At 41.7% G+C, this 21,384-nt stretch overlaps 1 protein-coding gene across 1 annotated transcript in view; it reads right to left on the reverse strand.

Moving 5' to 3' along the window:
• The window catches only part of LOC307003469 (NACHT, LRR and PYD domains-containing protein 3-like), an 85,265-nt gene that overhangs the window by 18,197 nt on the left and 45,684 nt on the right, over window positions 1-21,384 (reverse strand). The window contains exon 7 of the mRNA XM_079621889.1: window positions 21,061-21,222. Within this exon, the coding sequence (XP_079478015.1) occupies window positions 21,061-21,222 (162 nt within the window). The remainder of the gene's footprint in view (window positions 1-21,060; window positions 21,223-21,384) is intronic.

Below are 21,384 nucleotides of genomic sequence, written 5' to 3' on the forward strand. Positions count from 1 at the left end.
AATCAATGGTCTATGCAATGTCCTCACTAATATATCAGGTTAATGCTATTTTCTGTGGCCTAGGCCAACTCAATGAGTGAAAAAAAACTCAGAAGGATGATCTATTATAATAAAGTGATTTGCATATTGGGTCATTACTTTGCAATGCTAAAAATAAAAAAATAATCTGAATTTTTTTTTTTTTTTTTTTGAACATTTTTGGAATCATCTCTTTTGTTGGCAACTAATGATTTGTTGAAGCGTTGCAAATTTGAGCAACTAATAATCAAAATGGACTACGGTTGAAAATCACACATTATGTAAAAATGTATATATGTATCAAATTTCAGGAGTTCACCCTTACATATATTCAGATAGGGTAAAGGTTAAGCGTATTTGCCATGCTGTCCGAGGGAAAAGGCTCTGAACTCGAAATCCCAGAGTATCCCCCCATATCCCAGACTGGGATAGAAATAGTTAGGTGTGAGGAGATGGGGAGGTGGAGGGATGCTGGAAAACTGGTTGGAACAGAGGTAAGTCTGCTGTATATACACTTCCTATCACGATAATGGAGTTGATTAACTAAACGTGCTCCTCGTGAACTCGTGAATAAAATATAATTTTGTGGAAATCAACCACAACGTGGTGCTGTCATAAGCAAAATTACATTTTCACTAACAACTCCACAACTGTGCATGAAAGTATCAAAAATCTTGTTTCTTCTGAATCGTAGCTTTAATCCCCCAAAAAGTGTATGTCTCAGTTTTATGAATTCCTATAAAATGTATCTACCATTCAAATTATCTGAAAAACCTACTTATTCAAACTCCTCCAAGGCCGTTTGTCAGGCAGACCTTCACTAAAGTTAGCAAACATGTGGTTCCCAACCAGGGTGCCGTGGCCCCCACTAGGGGTCACTAAAAATTTACGAGGGTCGCTAAGCTCACTCTAGCAGGGCTCTCAAGTTTTGAAGACAAGCAAGAGTGACAGAGATCGCGGAGCAGCGGGATGATTTATAACGCCAACTTTTGTTGAATTTAGGAGAAATCTACAGACGCAAACAGACAAAGTGTAGTAAAATAAAGACCTAAATGTGTATTTCGGACTTTTTTTCACCACAAGTCTGAAAGAAGACATGTTATTGAAGACAAATATCCCAAAATCTCAAAATTGACCAGTGAAAAAAAAAACGATGTATATATATATATATATATATATATTCTTAGTCTTATAGGGCTAATAATGATAATAATTGTTTGGGTTCCTTAAAAGGTACAATTGTACCTTTTACAAAGATTTTTGTATTAAAATATCCCAAAACCACTTGCACAGTGATGTATATTTCTTTCATTTGTGTACTTACATTATCCTAAATATTTCCAAGGATTTGTAAATTCAGAGTAATACACAATTTTATATAGTGCCCGTCCTGTCACTTGTCAATGACGTAATATCCGCGTTATCCCTGGTAACCATGGCGACAGACGTGGACAACTGCGTAACATCTAGCGGCTCGCTCACACTGTTGTTGTTTCGTTTAAACATTATGGACCATGGCAAGCAGACTTTGGGACAGAAGTAGAAATAAAACGATGATCAATATGGCGAGAGCTTCGCAACAAACTTCGACTTGACAGAGCTTCACGACTTGACGAGACGCCGCTCTTGCATGTACTTTATGAGACAGGTGAGCAAATGTACATAAAACGAATCAATGTTATATAGCTCAACATGATGAAATGTTAGAATATGATCAGTATGTTATTCTAATGTTGATCTAGCTTACTGCTAGTCTCATACAGACAAACTAACACATAGAATAACATAGCTTTCAAATGCAGTTTAGTGTGATAGTGTTGAGCAAGTGGAACAGCGCTGCGTTACTTCACAAGTTTAATTTGTCAAATAAACTGACCTGTGTGAGTAGTAATTCAGCACTTGAGGGTAGTGTTACAATTTATTTGTTGTTGTAGGAGCCGCATTTGAGTTTATTTTTGGTTTCATAATTTACTTATAATTGTCTTTTCTATTGCATTTGAGTAGTATACCTTCTACAGCCAGAGAGGGCGCTATCCTATAAGTTGGAGCGTGTAGCGCATGAGAGAAGGAGAAGGCGTGCCAGCAGATACAGTCTTTGACCTCGGCCTAGATCTGCGTTACTGGAGCTTGGCCTGTATGGGAAAGCTGAACTCCAAGCGCAACAAAGGAATCTTTAAAGACATTTAAACCAGTTCTCATTTTTGTTTTGTACTTTATGTTTATTTGTAATAAATATCGACAAACGCTCAACAACAACACTCTTGGATTTTCTTGGATCCGGGCTGCGAGTCTGACCCGGTACTCGCATTCTCCAGGTGGTTGAAAACAATAACAGGGGGTTACAGGAAAAACCCAACGTTGTTTTTGCCACTACATTTCGTCAAAGACTGGCTGTGAATTCAACAAAGACGGATTGGTGTTGGAACTACGCGATATGAAGACGAAGGAAACGTTGGTCTAAGCGTGGCAAGGCAAATAAAGAAACACTTCAGTGGAGGTATGTGTTTTCAAAGTGAATATTATTTGAAGGATATAGAAGCAAATTTCACCGCAGATTTTTGAGTTGATGAACTGTGACAAACAATTAAGAGCGGTGAAAGCACAGCCTAATTGGAACAAATGAAATGCAACGATATGTTTATGTTTGGAAAGAATACAAACTGTCTTCTACATTTTTGAGGAGGAAGATAAATATTTTTTGTGATTTTTGGGAATAATGGCTGATTCCAACGAAGAAGAAACACCTCCTGTTAAAGACATGAGTGAAACTGTCGCGCAATTGCGCTCATCTAGAGGAGGAAAAATGTCACATGTAACACGGAGAATGAACATTGTGAATGATTTAATGACTGATCCGGAATTTCTTGATGAAGTTAAACAAAACATGATTAAGTTTAATGAATTTCTTGAAGAGTTCAAAGTAGGCCTGCACGATAAATCGTTATAAAATCGCGATCTCGATTCACCCTGTTCACGATTTAATTTTTAAATGACTTCGATTTAAAAAAGAAAAGAAAAAAGAAATCGGCCTTTATTTTGAAAGGACAGCTCTCACAAAGTTCAGGGCTTCACCCTCAGCCAATGACAAAGCATCTTGTAGTCACGTGTTTCACTCGTCGAGCGAGCGCGGTAGTTCAATAAACAAAATGGAAAGACGAAAACACTACAAACCTTTACCAGCACCTCAAATGTCACCAAAAAAGTGCAATATGATGAAGCCGTACAAGGCAAGAGGTCCGAAAGTCGCCCAAAAACGCAGACATCTATTACGGACACCTTGCACAATGCGACGCCATACCCACCTAACTCCAGTAAGAGTAACGTTAAAGAAATAACAGAAGCCATTGCTTAACGTTACGTTACCATCTAGCAAAAGATATGGTTCCGATATACAACGTAGAACGTGACGGATTTAAAAAGATGATCCATACATTGGACAAACGCTACTCAATACCATCCCGCAACTATTTTTCATACGTTGCACTGCCAGCTATGTACAAGAAAGTGTGCACTGTAGTCGAGGCAGAAGTGCAGCAAGCGGATTATTTTTCAGCAACGACGGATTTATGGTCCAGCCGAACAATGGAACCGTACATGAGTGTGTCTGACTGACTGTGTGTGTGTTTAACTGTGACTGTGTGTCTGTCTGACTGACTGTGTGTGTGCGTGTAACTGTGAGTGTGTCTGACTGTGTGTGTGTGTATTTAACTGTTTGTGTGTGTGTGTGTGTGTGTGTGTTTGTTTAACTGTGATTGTGTGTGTCTGTCTGACTGACTGTGTGTGTGCGTGTAACTGTGACTGAGTGTCTGACTGACTGTGTGTGTGTTTAACTGTTTGTGTGTGTGTGTGTGTTTAACTGTGATTGCGTGTGTCTGTCTGACTGACTGTGTGTGTGTGTGTGTGTGTGTTTAACTGTGATTGTGTGTGTCTGTCTGACTGACTGTGTGTGTGTTTGTCTGTGTGTGTGTGTGTGTGTGTGTGTGTGTTTACAGGCTTGTGGTGATGTGCAATGTTAAACAAATATTTTGGTACTGCCAATTTGTTTTGTTTTGTCATGGTTCATGTGTGCAATAAACTACACTTCATGAGAAAAAAAAAAATCGTTGCAGAGAATCGTGATATCAATTCTAAGCTAAAAAATCGTGATTCATATTTTTCCCAGATTCGTGCAGGCCTAGTTCAAAGCCTTGCATGCCTCCTATAGTGAAATGTTAGATGAAGAAGCAAAACAAGAAGACCACGAAACATGGTATCAGCCTAGATGTGTACAGATAACAGCTTTTATGGCTAACGTTGAAAATTGGATTTCAGCCATAGAAAACCCAGGTTCCCAAGCTACAGTTAAAGACTCCTCTTCTGTCACCCAAGTAGAAGATGGCGATGATGATACTGATGCACAATCATTTAGATCACAGACATCGTCTGTGTCATTGCGCATTAGTGCAGAGGCAGAGAGAGTAGCTTTAATGGCAAAAGCTGCAAGAAAGGCATGCAATTGAGGAGCAGGAGCATATTCTAAGAAAAAGGAGAGAATCTATAGAGTTGCATTCTGAAATTGAAGCCACTACTGCAAAAAATAATTATCTGAAAGAAGCTGAAATAGGAATGTATAAACCTGCTCAGTCTGATGTCACAGTTCAGATGCCCTGGTTAGGTGCAGAAGCAGATGAAGTGAAGACAAAATCCACAGTGACACATGTACCATTGGATGAAAAGCTTGATAGCTCACTTTATTTACATGACAGAGCCCCAGTAGTTAAAACCAGACCAGGTGTTCAGGTTCAATTTCCTATTCTTAATTTAGGCCCAGATAGGCATCACAGTAGACCTGTTTTCCAGCCCAGGGCTAGCAGTGATATACGGCAACAACTACAGCAGACCTCAGCGTACAGTATTCCCCCTGTCATTCCCCAGTCGCTTGCAAGTTCAGCTTCAGCCATTCAGTCCACTGTATCTCAAGGGCAAATTCCTACACCCGGTTCAGCACAGGAAAGTCACATGATCAAAATTCTGGAAAAACAGAGTGAATTAACAAGGATTCTTATGAAACAGCAACTTTTGTCTACACTACCGCAAGGTAGCATCCCACTCTTTGATTGACAAGTTCTTGAGTACAAGTCATTCATTCACTCATTTGAAAATATGGTTGAAAGCAAAACTGATAACAATAAAGACAGATTGCAGTTTCTTATTCAATATACGAGAGGCCTAGCACAAAGGCTAGTCAAGAGCTGTGAGTACTTGTCACAAGATAGAGGCTACAAGAGAGCAAAGGAGTTGCTAAAGGAAAATTTTGGAAACGAATACAAGATCTCTTGTGCTTACTTGGAAAAAGCCCTATCCTGGTCCCAAATCAAATCTAAGGATTTTAAATCGCTACAGGATTATTCCATGTTTCTTAGGAGCTGCTGCAATGCTATGGAGGAAATGGAATATATGGAGGAGCTGTATCCAATATGAGAAGCATTGTGCTCAAGCTACCATTCAAGCTTCGAGAGAGATGGCGTAACAAGGCTTATGAGCTGCAAGAACAACTTAGTCGTAGGGTAAGGATTTTAGATCTAGTCTGCTTTATTGAAAGACAAGCTCGCATAGCAGCTGATCCAGTATTTGGTGATCTTCAAGATCAGTCGGCTAGTAGAGGAAAGGCTAGATCCCCAATCAAATCACAGGCCTCGAAGTCATCTGGCAGTAGTTTTGCCACTAGTATAGCTATTGCCCAAAAGCAGATGAAGTGTGATCTTTCTTGCCCCTTCTGTAGCTCAAGACACACATTGGACGTGTGTAAAGATTTTGTAAAGATAACACAGAGACAAGCTCAGTTTTATAAAGACCAAAGGTATATGCTTTGGATGTCTCTCCACAGGCCACATTAGCAAAGACTGCAAAGGGCGTCTCAGCTGTAAAGTATGTAAGCAAGCTCACCCTAGTGTCCTGCATATTGAGGCCAAAGATAGTATTATCAAAAAGGCAGAAAGATCCTCTGATGTTATAGGCAGTGCATCAGCAGGGTTATGTGGTCATATAGGGGCCGGAGACCAAGAGAGTGTGCTGTCCATTGTCCCATTTCAGGTTAAGGCAGCGAAGGGCAGCCAAGTCTTACAGGTGTATGCTCTCCTGGACCCTGGATCCTCCACCACCTTCTGCTCCGAGGATCTTATGTTTCGGCTCAATCTGAAGGGTAGAAAAACACACATTCTTCTACGCACAATGAATCAAGAAAAAACTGTTCCAACTCATGTCGTATCTGAAATGGAAGTATCAGCACTGGACAGCAACAACTTCTTACCTCTTCCTGATCTCTTCACTCAAAAAGAAATGCCAGTTACCGCAAACAGCATTCCCAAGCAAAAAGACTTAACACAATGGAAGTATCTAAGTCGAGTCAAACTTCCCAGCATTAATTCAAAGGTGGAGCTGTTGATTGGCACAAATGCTCCAAGGTGCATAAAACCATGGGAGGTTGTTAATAGTCAAGGTGGGGGCCCCTACGCTGTTAGAACCTTATTGGGATGGGTTGTAAACGGGCCACTGAGAAGTGCTGATAGCAGTGCAGAGAGTGTGACTGTGAATAGGATATCGTTTGCAAATCTAGAACAGCTTCTGATCGCACAGTATAATCAGGATTTCAGTGAGGTAGCATCTGAGGAGAAGACCGAAATGTCAGTTGAGGACAGAAGGTTTTTAGAGATAGCCAATGCGGCGGTCTTACAAAATGGATAGTAATGGACATTACTATCTGAAATTGCCCTTTAGGAAAACTGATGTCAGTATGCCTAACAATCGCCAAGTTGCAGAGCAGCGCCTCCAAACTCTGAAAAGGAAAATGAAAAAAGATGAAAAATACAAACAAGAATATGTTACTTTTATCAATGACATCTTTGAAAATCATTATGCAGAGGAGGTCCCAGAGGAAGAACTCACACAGGCACCTGGAAAGGTATGGTACATACCACACCACGGAGTGTACCACCCCAAAAAAAGGAAACTTAGAGTGGTGTTTGATTGTGCAGCTACTTACAAAGGTGTATCCCTCAACACAGAGCTACTACAAGGTCCTGATCTGACCAATTCTCTTGTCGGAGTCATTTGGAGATTCCGCAAAGAACCCATTGGAATTATGGCTGACGTTAAGTCAATGTTCCATCAGGTGGGAGTAGAGAAATCAGGTGTGGACTACTTGCGCTTCCTGTGGTGGCCACAGGGTGACACCAGTCAAACCCCAAAGGAATACCATATGCTTGTGCACATATTTGGTGCAGGGTCCTCCCCAAGTTGTGCAAGTTTTGCATTACGAAAAACTGCTGATGACAATGAAAGCTGTTTTCCCCTTCACGTAGCTGAAACAATCCGGCACAACTTTTATGTGGATGATTGTGTTAAGTCCGTGGCTGAAGAGTCTGAAGCCATCCAGCTAGTAAAAGACCTCACCGCACTATGCTACAAAGGTGGATTCCAGCTGACTCAATGGGTCAGCAATAATCGGGCAGTTCTAGCATCCATTCCAAAAGAAAAATGGGCAAAAGAAATCAAAACACTGGATCTTGACAAAGACAGCCTACCAATAGAAAGAGCCCTGGGATTGCAGTGGTGTGTGGACTCTGACCATTTCCAGTTTAACATCAATTTAAGCCAAAAGCCACCTACCCGCAGGGGCATACTTTCTGTTGTAAGTTCCATTTTTGATCCCCTCGGTTTTCTTGTTCCTCTCATTCTCCCAGCCAAGCAGTTGCTACAGGAGCTCTGCCAGAGATACTTTGGATGGGACGAACCTTTGCCCCAAGCTGTAGTAGACAGGTGGGAAGGATGGACAAACAGTTTGGAGAGAATAAAAAGCTTCAGTGTTGCATGTTGTTTGAAACCAAAAGGCTATGGAACAACAAAGTGTGCAGAACTACACCATTTTGCTGATGCCAGTGAGAATGGCTATGGCTCAGTGAGTTACATAAGACAAGCTAATGAACAGGATATTGTACATGTCACTTTTCTCATGGGAAAGTCCAGAGTCCTTCCTTTAAAGAACATCACAGTACCACGCCTGGAGCTGGCCGCTGCAGCATTGTTGGTAAAGATGGACAAAATGCTAAGGAGAGAACTACATCTACCCTTAAAGCCCTCTGTTTTCTGGACCGACAGCCAAACCGTACTTAAGTACATTAGAAGTGACACTGCAAGATTTAAAACGTTTGTAGCAAACAGGGTCTCGCTGATTCGGGATAACTCAGAGCTGTCTCAATGGAGATACACAAGAAGTAAAGACAATCCAGCTGATGATTCCTCGAGAGGATTGAGTGCAGGCAAATTCATGGAGCAAAAAAGGTGGATGCATGGCCCAGAGTTCCTATGGAAACCTGAGGAAAGTTGGTTAGAGGTGGAGGCATTGGGCTCAGTGTTACAGGATGATCCAGAGGTCAGGAAAAACACTACTGTGTTTACATCAGTGGTGAACACTGACACACCCACAGGCAAGCTTATTTCATACTTTTCAAATTGGATTAAGTTACTTAAAGCAGTGGCATTAAGTACATCAAACTGAAAAAAGCCTTGATACTGAGAATCAAAAAACAAAATGACTTTCCATCATATCAAGTTACTACCCGCTCCCACAGCCAAAAGGTGAGACCAAAACCCGGTGGACAGCTCCTCACAGTGGAAGATCTCTTGCAGGCAGAAAGATCAGTTATCTCTTATGTTCAGAGGCAAGCACTCTCAGCTGAAATAACAACACTACAAATGACCCCACCTAAAGTGAAAAGGAGCAGCAGGATCTGTAAGCTTGATCCTGTGCTAGATGAAGGCATCTTAAGAGTAGGTGGCCGGATGCACAAATCTGCCATGCCTGATGAAACTAAACACCCCTGTATCTTGCCCAAAGATTCACACATTTCAATTCTTCTTTTAAGACACATTCATGAACGCTGTGGTCACAGTGGCAGGAACCACATGCTCTCAGAGCTTCGTAAGAAATATTGGATTAGTAAGGCCAACTCCTTAGCAAGAAAGGTGCTCTCAAAATGTGTCATGTGTCGACGTGTGAGGGGAAAAGCAGGTGAGCAGAAAATGGCAGATTTGCCGCTAGAAAGAATCCTACCTGACCTCCCTCCCTTTACCAATGTTGGATTGGACTACTTTGGCCCGATTGAAGTGAGGCGAGGAAGAAGCACCATCAAAAGGTATGGAGTTCTGTTTACATGTATGTCCAGCAGAGCTGTTCATTTGGAAGTAGCTTTCTCATTAGACACTGACTCATGCATTCACGCTTTGAGGAGATTTGTTTGCAGAAGGGGGTAGGTTAAGCACATCAGATCGGACAATGGAACGAATCTGGTGGGTGCTCAGGTGGAGCTCAAGAAAGCTCTGATAACACTGGACACGTTGAAGATCCAGGATGCCCTGCTTCCTGATGGAATCGAGTGGAGTTTCAACCCACCAGCAGCATCGCACCATGGCGGAGTCTGGGATTGAAACTTGAACTCCTTGAATCTTATGGGCTTATAAGATCTGTTCGTTACGTGCTGAACTCCACACTCCATCAACAGTCCATCGATGATGAGGGTCTTCAAACTCTATTCTGTGAGGTAGAGGCTATTCTAAACAACCGTCCTCTCTCCACAGTGTCCTCAGACCCATACGACCTGGAACCGCTGACCCCAAACCACATCCTCCTGCTGAAAACCCAGCCCATTATGCCTCCAGGAATCTTCCTAAAATCAGACCTTTATGCTAGACGCTGCTGGAAACAGGTCCAGTACATGGCGGATCTCTTCTGGCATAGATGTACCAAAGAATACCTTCTTACACTCCAGGAAAGGCAAAAATGGACTGTAGTGAAGAAGAACCTGAATGTTGGAGATCTTGTTCTAGTGGTTGACCCCACTGCTCCTAGAGGATCATGGCCATTAGGAAGAGTTCTAGAGACCAAGCCTGATCGAAAGGGGCTGGTCCGATCTGTGAAGCTCCAGACAAAGACTTCAATCCTTGATAGGCCCATTACCAAGCTGTGCCGAATTCTGGAAAATGAAGAGTGTCTGGTGCCCCTTAAAGATCACCAATAAGGGATGTAATGTATACATATATACACATTTTTTCTAAAAAGTATTAAGAGATTATTTGATTTCCGGCTCCTTTTTTGTATTTATTTTAAATATTTGATTCAATAGAGAACAATTAGGGGCCGGTGTGTAGGAGCCGCATTTGAGTTTATTTTTGGTTTCATAATTTACTTATAATTGTCTTTTCTATTGCATTTGAGTAGTATACCTTCTACAGCCAGAGAGGGCGCTATCCTATAAGTTGGAGCATGTAGCGCATGAGAGAAGGAGAAGGCGTGCCACCAGATACAGTCTTTGACCTCGGCCTAGATCTGCGTTACTGGAGCTTGGCCTGTATGGGAAAGCTGAACTCCAAGCGCAACAAAGGAATCTTTAAAGACATTTAAACCAGTTCTCATTTTTGTTTTGTACTTTATGTTTATTTGTAATAAATATCGACAAACGCTCAACAACAACACTCTTGGATTTTCTTGGATCCGGGCTGCGAGTCTGACCCGGTACTCGCATTCTCCAGGTGGTTGAAAACAATAACAGGGGGTTACAGGAAAAACCCGACGTTGTTTTTGCCACTACAGTTGTAATTGATATTGATTTATACTGGGTAATGGTAAATATAAAATTATTATGTTTACTTTAATGTTTTACCGTTTTGTTCTAAACCTTTACAATATATTAAATCGAACTATATTACCCATGAGCAGTGGCGCGGGTGACGAGGAAGGAAGTGGCGCTGGGAGCGTCAGTCTACTAAGCGTACTGCGTTCTATGCTTGTTTTGCTATGCTTTTGAATGTTTTGTTTATCATTTAATCTTGTTCAGTAAAGTTTCCCCTAAAGCTTATATGACGCCTGTCTCATTATTTTGCTCCAAACTATTTCAGGTAGTTCGTTAAAATTAAATGTCCTCATCCCTTTATATTCCCCGGGACTCGCGTGTGGCGCTGATATCTGTCTCTCATTAGCAATCACGCCCTGTTTCACACCACAGTTTAAAAAAACATGAATGTATTTACTCATCCATAAACATTACTTCCCCATAAACATTATTTGATCCATCGGCATGAAGTTCAATAATATCACGCTCATTTACTGTGTCATTAATCTACGCCTTTGTTATTGTTTTTAAGAGGTTAGCAACCCCTAGCGGCGATAAAATACATTTTATAATAAGATAAAAGCATTTAATCAGTGTTATAAAACCAATCAATCAGTAACGCAGCACCATTGTGATTGCTAAGTTTCGCACAACAAACTTTTTGTCAAAGCTACCCTGCGACTAAAAATAACTTGGAAATAAGTTATGGAAAATAACTAGCCAACTTGGAACTTTATACTATGGTCTGTCTGAATCCTCAATTCTGATTGACTGAATGGTGTGTGTTAAATCTATTTAATGCACCGGTGTTTCCAGTCAGTCACCAGTAAAGCCGCGTTTCCACCGAAATTACCCGGAACAATTTGTCCCATGAACTTTTTCCCCAGGAACTTTTTTTAACCCAGACCAGTTGCTTTCTGCGTTTACACCGCGGTCTAAAGTACCGGGAAGATTATAAACTGCGCGCGACGGCTCCTTCCAGTCTGCGACGGACAGTAATCAGTTTTGAGCGCCACATTTATAATAAGTATGGAGGAGATTCAAACTGTGCTGAGGTTGTTTGTGATGTATTTGTTTACTAACGAGGAAATTAACAAAACGGCAGAAACGAGACGAGCACTGATACTAAAGTGTGTTCAGAAAGCTAGATATAAAATTAGACGATGCAGACATTGACCGTTAGATGGCTGGGACGAACGCGCAGAAAATTTCCTGTTACACAAATACGCTTAAAGCCTGAACCTCGTCGTCGGTCCAGCTGTGTTATCTTTTTTATTTTATTTTTAATTCCATATTTGCAGACAGACAACTCTTACTGCATGAAGCCACCAAACGCAATAGATTTTTAAAAATGCCGGTTAAAATAGAATGCTGCGTGGAGTCATCAAATCAAAATGCGGCGTGAACACAACCAATCAGCATGTTCAGCGCACAAGTCCCACCCCCGAAAGTTCCTGAACTTTGAAAAAGTACTACCTCGCGAGCAGGGACTTTCGGAGGGGGAAATATTTACCCGGAACTTCATTTAGACCCTGGTTCCTGCGGTGTAAACACACCGAGTACCACCCCAAAGTTCCTAGTTCCTGGGGAAAGTTCCCGCGGTGGAAACGCGGCTTAAGTAAGTAAACGTTATTTCTATAGCACCTTTCACAGACAAGAAGGGTCACTAAGTGCTTCACAAAATTAAAACAACACACATAACATACAAAACCATATGGCTAATGAAATGCTCGTCTAAATAGATGCGTCTTAAGGTGTTTTCTAAAAGTTTCCACAGAGTCCAAAGCTCTCAAGGTTAATGGAAGAGAGTTCCAGAGCCTTTGGAGCCACCACACAGAAAGCTTGATCACCTCGTTTTAAAACGTGTTCTAGGAACAGTTAAAAGGTCTTGGCCTGAAGACCTCAAAGAGCGACCAGAAGTGTGTACGTGCAGTATTCAATGTAAGAGGGAGCTTGACCATGCAAGGCTCTGTAAGTAATGGTTAAGATTTTAAACTGTACTCTAAAACTATTTGGAAGCCAATGAAGAGCCTTAAGCATTGGTGTAATATGTGATCTCCAGTTGGTCTTAATCAAAAGTCTTGCAGCTGCATTCTGTACAACTTTCAGTTTGTCCATGGAGGATTTGTTTAAACAAGTGTACAGTACATTGCAATAATCCAGACGAGAAGAAATAAAAGCATGAACAAGCATCTCAATCTCTTTTTTAGAATCCACAGATCTAATCTTAGCGATGTTCCTGAGATGGAAAAACAGGAACGAACCACAGATTTAACATGAGTGCTAAAACACATAGATTTATCAAAAAAAACACCCAGATTTCGCACAACATTACAGTCCGCAGATGATAGAGCCCCAATGGCCTGCCTAATCTTAGGTGTAATGGCGGACCACTCTTAGCTGGGACGTATTGCTTAGCTTCTTTGACAAGCTATCCAAAACAGAGAAACTTGAATTGTACCTTTTTTGAGGTGGATGAGATGGGATTCCAGCAGATAGGCAAACAGGGCAGGCAAGCAGCGTGAGGCAGGCAGCAGGCAGGTAAGTAGGTTGTTAGGTTGGTAGTAGCAAACAAGCATGGACTCCAGTAATCCAACAAACGATTGGTAAGTGGTTGAAAAATGGTGGTTAAAAAAGGCAAAACTTAATATAAAAAATAATGTCCAAATAGTGTTCAATAGCGATTCAATAGCGATTCAATAGCGATGTAAAGAACTGTATGCTTGATACGTTCTAACAGCTTCCTTGTTCTCTTTTTTGTTCTGTGAAGGTGAGAGGCGGCCATCTTTATCTTCAAACATTCTCACCCCTTGTCAAACTAAAAGTCCCTACAAAATAAAGGACCCTAAATCTAACAAAATATACCAGTGCTCCAATAGCACAACAATTTAGATTAACCTAAACTCAAAATGGCTCCTACATAGCCGGCCCCTTATAGCTATTGTAGGAAGCAAGCTATAACTAACTAAATGTAATTTTCCAAGGAGCCATACATTATTCCCTTAAACTAATTATGCATTATTTACAAGAATAAATGTGTGCAAAGATTCAGTATATGCATCTGTATGACAGTGTGCACGTGCGCAAGTTCATTCAGGTCTCACTCAGCTTTAGATTGCTGGCCTTCTACTAGCAAGCAGATCTTACTGATAGGTCTTTCAAGCTGGCTTGTTTTGGTTTGAAGCCGTACACTGCGGACCAAGCCTTTGGAGTCAGGGAAGGCTTCAGTGACTCTAGCCAGCATCCATGATCCTCTTGGCGCCGTGCTATCAGCTACTAGCACGACGTCGCCTGGACAGAAGTTGCGTCTGACACGAGACCATTTTTGCCGTGTTTGCAGAAGAGGGAGGTACTCTCGGACCCAGCGTTTCCAAAATAAGTCGGCAATGTACTGGATCTGTCTCCAACGATGTCTGGTGTAAAGATCTTCTTTCACGAACAAACCTGGAGGTAGAACAGGCTGCACCTTAAGCTGCAGTATATGATTAGGCGTTAACGGCTCCAAGTCATTTGGGTTATCAGAAACAGTCGTGAGTGGGCGGCTATTGAGAATGGCCTCAACCTCACACATAACTGTCTGAAGGCCTTCATCATCCAGATACTGCTGGCTGGTGACTGACCGTAACGTCGTTTTGATCATGCGAATCAACCTCTCCCATATTCCTCCATAATGGGCACCATGGGGAGGGTTAAATGTCCATTTTACCCCCTTTTGGAGCAGACTTTTTTCAATTTGTTGCATGTTCCAAGATTTCAAGGACTCTTTTAGTTCCTTTTCAGTTGCAACAAAGTTTGTTCCATTATCTGACCGCAACTCAGACACTGGTCCTCTTCTGGCAATGAAACGTCTGAATGCATGAATGCAAGAGTCAGTATCAAGTGAATGTGCAACCTCCAAGTGTATAGCACGGCTGGTAAGACATGTGAAAATCACGCCGTACCGTTTTACAATGCTGCGGCCTCGTTTTACCTCTAATGGCCCAAAATAATCAACCCCTACATGCGTGAAGGGTGGAAGGTCAGGGGTCAACCTGTCAACTGGCAAGTCTGCCATTTTCTGCTCACCTGTACTCAACTTGATTCTTCTGCACCTGGTGCATTCATAAACTATCTTTCTGGCCAGAGTGTTGGCGCAAGGAATCCAATATCTTTGTCTGAGTTTGGAGAGCATGAAATTTCTTCCACTATGTCCAACTTCTTGATGGATGTGCTGAAGTAAGAGCTTGGAAACGCGATGGTCCTTAGGGAGAATAGCAGGGTGTTTCTGTTCAGTGGGCATTGCCATTTTACTCAGACGCCCACCAACCCTCAAGATGCCATCAGCCAAAAGAGGATCCAACCTGTAGATGGAGCTGCTTCTGCTTACATTTTGCATGCCTTTCTGCAAACAGGCTATTTCTTGTGGGAATCCCTGCCTTTGGCAAAACTGTAATATTGCGACCTCAGCATCCTCTAGATCACTGATTGATAGAACATATGGACCTGTCTTTTCATGTTTTCTTTTTCTTGTGGTCATGATATGTCTGTTTTGATCTTCCTTGCCATTCTTAAATAATTTCAACAGAACAGACTTGAACCTCAGGAACCATGCCACAGCTTTCTTGAGCCTCATCCAAGTTGAGAAATAATTCATGAGGTACGTAGTGGCGTCACAGTTTTCTTTCACAGCAACATTGACAGTGACAACTCCTTTTCTTAGTTCAGGGTCATCTTGAGAGAGAATGGGTTCAGATGGAAGCTCTGGCCAGCAATGAGATGGTTCCTTCAGAAAGTCTGGGCCACTGATCCATGTTGTTCTTTTCAAGAATGTGTTGACATGTAGTCCCCGGGAGGCATAATCAGCGGGATTGAGTTTTGTGCCTATATACTTCCATTGGGAGACATCTGACGTACTTCTGATGACATTAACACGGTTTGCCACAAAGGTTAGGAATCTTCTGCTTTCATTCCGAATGTACCTTAAAACAGTCATGCTATCTGTCCAAAACAGAGATCTTTCCAATTCCATATGCAACTCTTCAGACAGCATCTTGTCCATTCGTACGGCCAAAACTGCAGCAGTGAGCTCCATTCGTGGTGTGGTCATCAGTTTTAAGGGAGCAACTCGGGCCTTTCCCATTATAAAGGTGACGTGTACCTTGTTGCTACTAGTCAGCCTTAGATAGGTAACTGTTCCATACCCAAGGTCACTCGCATCACAGAAGTGGTGCATCTGTGCTGTTTTAACATCTCCAAAGTTGTTTGGTACAAGACATCGGTTGACTTTGAACTCCCTCACTCTTGGAAGATCTTGCCACCACTGCTTCCAGGCTTGAGCGTGGATCTCTGGCAATTCTTCATCCCATCCAATGTTCTGCTTGCATAACTCTTGCAAGATGTGTTTTGCCGGAAAGGTGAGAGGTGCAAGGAATCCAAGTGGATCATATATAGAACTGACCATAGACAGAATCCCACGTCTGGTGCATGGACGCTCCTTTATGGTCACCTGGAATGTGAAAGTGTCTTCCTTAACACACCATTGCACACCGAGAGCTCTTTCAACTGGCAAATCTTCTATGTCAAGGTCAAGATTCTTTATGTCCTTGGCCCTCTCAGGCTCTGGAATGGAGACCAATACAGCTCTGTTGTTACTAATCCATTTGGTCAACTTAAATCCTCCAGTTGCACAGAGTAATTTCAGCTCTTTACAAAGTCTAATGGCATGGTCCTCTGTGTCCACCGCCTTCAACAAATCATCCACGTAGAAGTTGTTCTTGACTGTGCAAGTTGCATCAGCTGAGAAACACCCTTTGTTATCCTCAGTTGTCCTTTTTAAAGCATAACTTGCACAGCTAGCTGATGATGTGGCGCCAAAAAGATGTACGATCATCCTGTACTCTTTCAGTGTCTGACTAACGTCCCCACTTGGCCACCAAAGGAAGCGCAAGAAGTTCACATGATGAGATGGGACCTTTACTTGATAGTACATTTTCTCCACATCAGCCATGATCGCGATGTTGTCAAGACGAAAACGGACTAAGACCCCAATTAAGCTGTTTGTAAGATTGGGACCTTGAATGAGTTCATTGTTCAGTGAGGCACCCTGATAAGATGCAGAGCAGTCAAATACCACACGCAAGCTCCCTTTCTTTGGGTGAAACACACCATGGTGTGGAATATACCACACTTTTCCATTTTCCTGCATCAACTGGTCTTGGGGTACAAGTTCAGCGTATCCGCATGATAGGACCATTTCCATAAATGCCCTATACTCATTATGAAAGTCACTATTCCTTTGAAACTTTCTTTTTAAAGACAATGCTCGTTGCTCTGCCATGTGACGGTTGTTTGGCATCATAGGATTATCCTTCTTGAATGGCAAAGGCAATTGATAATGTCCAGCCACTATTTCAACAGAGCTGTCCATTATCTGCATGAATTTGTGGTCTTCCACTGACATTTGTTTCTTTTCCTCAAAACTCTTTTCTGGGAAATCATGGTTGTATTGCTGAATCAAAAGTTCATTCAGGTTATCAACAGAAATCCGATGTGCATGAACATATTTCTGACCATGCTTGTTGAGGCATGCATCCTCAGCGTGGAGAAGTCCATTCACCACCCAACCTAGTAGTGTTTTAACAGCAAAGGGTCCATTACCCTGGCTATTGATAATTCTCCAAGGTTCCATCAATTTGGGTGCATTAATCCCAATCAGAAGGTCAATCCCTGCATTAATGTTGGGAATGTCAACATCTTGAAGATAAGGCCATTTTCGAACATCTTCTTGTCTGGGGATATGTTCTCTGTTGACTGGAATTTCCTGCTGAGTGTAAGCTTCAGGTAATTTTATGAATTCCTTTCCTTCCAGGCTACACACTTCCAGGCCCTTGACTACCAGGCTGTTAACGGATTTCTTTTGCCCCATAGTGCGCAGAAGTATTTGTTGATGTTTCCCATTAGCATTCAAGTTCCTCCTAAGTTGCTCTGTGCAAAATGTTGCAGAACTCCCTGGGTCAAGGAATGCGTATGTCTGTACTACATGATTTGAATTACTCATTTTGACTTGAACTGGTATTATTGCAAGTGTACAATGTTTATCACTACAATCAAGTGCCTCTGTTTTCATTGAAACCAAACCGCTGCTCACTGCTTTTTTGTCTGAAGGACCTGCATTACTCTGCTCTTTGGTTACATTTTGAGGTATATGCAAGATAGTGGGATGTAATTTTGAACAAATTGAACAGGTTTGTCTATTTTTGCAAGTCGAACTCATGTGTCCTTTAGCAAGACAACCAAAGCAGACACCTTTAGTCTTTAGAAGCTCAACTCGTGCGTTGTGGGACTTCTTCATCAGCTCTTGACATGACACAAGCTCATGCTCACCATTACAGGCAGGACAGAGTTTTGATGAACCGTTTTTGGGCATATTGGATACTTGCATTGTGCTCTCTGTGTTGTTCTTTGGCGCAACTGCCACTGTTGTGGCGAAACTGCTCCCCCTGCTCTTCTGCATGGAACTCATTGGCTTGCTACTGTTAGCGGCTGTTTTTGGTGACCTCCTGTTTGAGGAGCCGTCTTGGAGGTTACCAAAGACTGGGTCTTGTAGAATCCTGGCCTGCCTTTCCAGGAAAAGGACAAGATCGGCAAACGTGGCTCTTGTTCCTGTTCGTTCCCTCATATCAAAAGCATGTGACCTCCATTTTTCTTTCACTTTGTAAGGCACCTTGGAGATTAGAAGCCTCAGGTTTAATGGAAGGTTCAGCTCATCCATGTACCTTAAGGTACGCATTACATTACAGCATCCACGGAGGAAAAGAGCATAACTGTACAGAGCTTCTCCATTGTCTGATGGGATATTATTCCAATTTAAGGCTTTATCCATATAAGCATTAGTAATTTTAAATTCATCTCCAAAATTAAGTTCCAATAGCCGTTTTGCCTCTGCATACCCTCTATCTCCATCCATATGAAGGCAACTTCTGACCAGCTCCTTGGGCTGGCCAGAGGTGTATTGTTCAAGGTAATACAGTCTGTCTTGGCTATTGCTGGTGTTTTTCTCAATACAGTGTTCAAATGCCTGCATAAATGGTCTGAAGTTCAGAGGTTCACCGTTAAACATGGGTAGGTGCCTAATTGGAAGTAAGGTCATTTTCTGTTGCTGTGCAATAAGATCAGCAACAGCACCCAGGTTGCTGGTATCTGAGCTTAAAGGCGCATGTGGAAAGGAAGTACCTGCAGCTGCTTGATTGGTCGGATTCAATTGTAAGGTCTGAACAGGCCTTTGCGACCTCCGTGGTCTTGTATCCTGTGTAAAAACCTTTTGCAACGGTGTTTTGGGAACAGTAGAGATTCTGGCATATTCCACTGGTGAGGGTTCTGGATGAAAATGTTCCTTGGTTCTGTCATAATTGCTCTCCAGATACGCATTCATGCCATTTCCTGGAAATTCTGTTGATATGAGTTTAGAGTTCATAGATTCAGCATCAATGCTCTGTAACACTCGCACCTTTGCATTAGCTGCAGCCAACTCTGTTTCAAGTTCAACTCTTTCCATTGCATTTTGCACTTTAGTTTTTTCCATTTCCAAGGCGTGTTTTTTCTTCAGTCCTTCAGTACGTTGCAATAGAGCTGCCTTTTCAGCTTCAGCTTTTAGACGTGCGGAAGTCACGGACGAAGATTTTGAGGCAACACTGGCACCAGAACGTGTAGGTTCTACTTTACTGGCACGTGCTGCCACAACGGATATACTGTCCAGAGGAGACACCACAGTTTGGGGTTCATAGCTTTGAGCACTCTTCCACATTTCTACCTCATTCAAAAATGTTTCAAAGGTTTGCATCTTTGGTTGGTACCAATCATCATTGTCACTTTTCTTTTCCTCTTCCTCATACAGCACTTGCACAGATTGATGCACATCTTTAAATTCGTCCAATGCCACATGGAGCTGTTCAATGCCTGTGTCAACAGCTTCGATATCTCCACCTTTTAATAATTCCTTTAATTCATTCATTCTACGTGTACACACGCCAAGTTTTCCTCTGCGCGTTGCGCAAAGCTCTTTAAGTTTGTCGTCAGCCATATTTTAGCTTTTTTGAGAGCAAAACAAAAACAAAAAACACAGCACAGTTATCTTCAACTCAGTTCATTCTCATCTGGATTCATTTAAGCTTATATGTGCATGAACAAAAAATCATGGTCCGCTCCAGTAGCAAATCCAGTAACAAAAGATAATCCACTCCAATAGTGAACTTGAAAAGGTAATGTTCTCAAAAGCTCCAAAACTTTGTTGACTCCAAAGTATCAAAAAACTTTTACGCTTCAATAACAGTCAAACAAATGCTTCCATATGTTCCAAACAATTTGATTGTGAAGCAGCGTAAACGATTGCAAAGTTCTTGACCTTCTTTGGCGCAACAAAGTTTTGGAGCTTTTGAGAACATTACCTTTTCAAGTTCACTATTGGAGTGGATTATCTTTTGTTACTGGATTTGCTACTGGAGCGGACAAAGTCCCTACAAAATAAAGGACCCTAAATCTAACAAAATATACCAGTGCTCCAATAGCACAACAATTTAGATTAACCTAAACTCAAAATGGCTCCTACATTAGGAGTAATGTTGTCAGGGGCAAAAATCAGCACCTCAGTTTTGTCTGGATTTAGTTGCAGAAAATTGTCTGCCATCCATTTGTTAATGGAGGCTAAGCAATTGTGCAACAAGGATAGTTTGTCTAGCCTGTCAGGGCTAGTTCCAGGCAGTTTCAGAAGCACATGCACACATGAGACAGTCACTCGCGCACACACAGAGATGATCATGCACACACTGAAACATTAAGGAACACACAAACTGTCATCACTACCCTGTGACTTGTATTAATATTAGAGAAGAAAGTACATGGGTTGTATTTAATGTCGAGTTTTTTTTTGTCTTGATTTCTTATAAGTTTTCTGGATGAGTCGGCATGAACTGTGGCGCTAATAGATTCTCACCAACGGTCAAGGTCACGATTTTTATTAAATAATACACAGATAAAACCAAACCCTATAGTATACCCCCAGATCACTTGGAATATACAACACGTGTAGCATTTGACCATTCTCTGACACTTTTGCTTCTTTTTTAAAAGCTTTATGCTGGTTGCTATTCTCTGCCATTGTGTGGATGAGCGCAAACAGTACATTTTTTTTATATTCTCCTTTTGTTGTCTGAAAACGAAAGGGGGGCTTACAGCATTAGAACTACACCAGGATGAGTAATTGATGAATTCATTTTCATTTTACAGTGAACCATCGTTTTAAAGCTAGTTGGGTTTTCTGTGCAGTCTTTTTGTGAAAAAAAAAAAAAAAACTACTCTTGACAATCACAAAAACAATGCAATGCAACCATTCTCATACACACAGCAGACATGATCAACATACTTGAGTTTGTCCAGATGCTTGAGTGTATCAGAGAGCAGCTTCACTCCTGAATCTCCTGGGTGATTGTAGCTCAGGTCCAGCTCTATCAGGTGTGAAGGGTTTGAACTCAGAGCTGATGCCAGAGCAGCACAACCTTCCTCGGTCACCAAACAGCCTGATAATCTACAACAACATCAAGTGTTAATATATAATAACCAAAAGGGCTCATCAACTGGCAACCTGTGGGTCAAATCTGTGACAATCATTTTTGTAAGGCTAATTGATTTTAATAAAATCAAGGTTCAGTCATGAGATACTCTCTGTGCAAATCTCAGCAGCAAATTC

The sequence above is a fragment of the Phoxinus phoxinus genome (genome assembly GCF_949152265.1).
Source record: "Phoxinus phoxinus genome assembly, chromosome: 1".
NCBI lineage: Eukaryota > Metazoa > Chordata > Actinopteri > Cypriniformes > Leuciscidae > Phoxinus > Phoxinus phoxinus.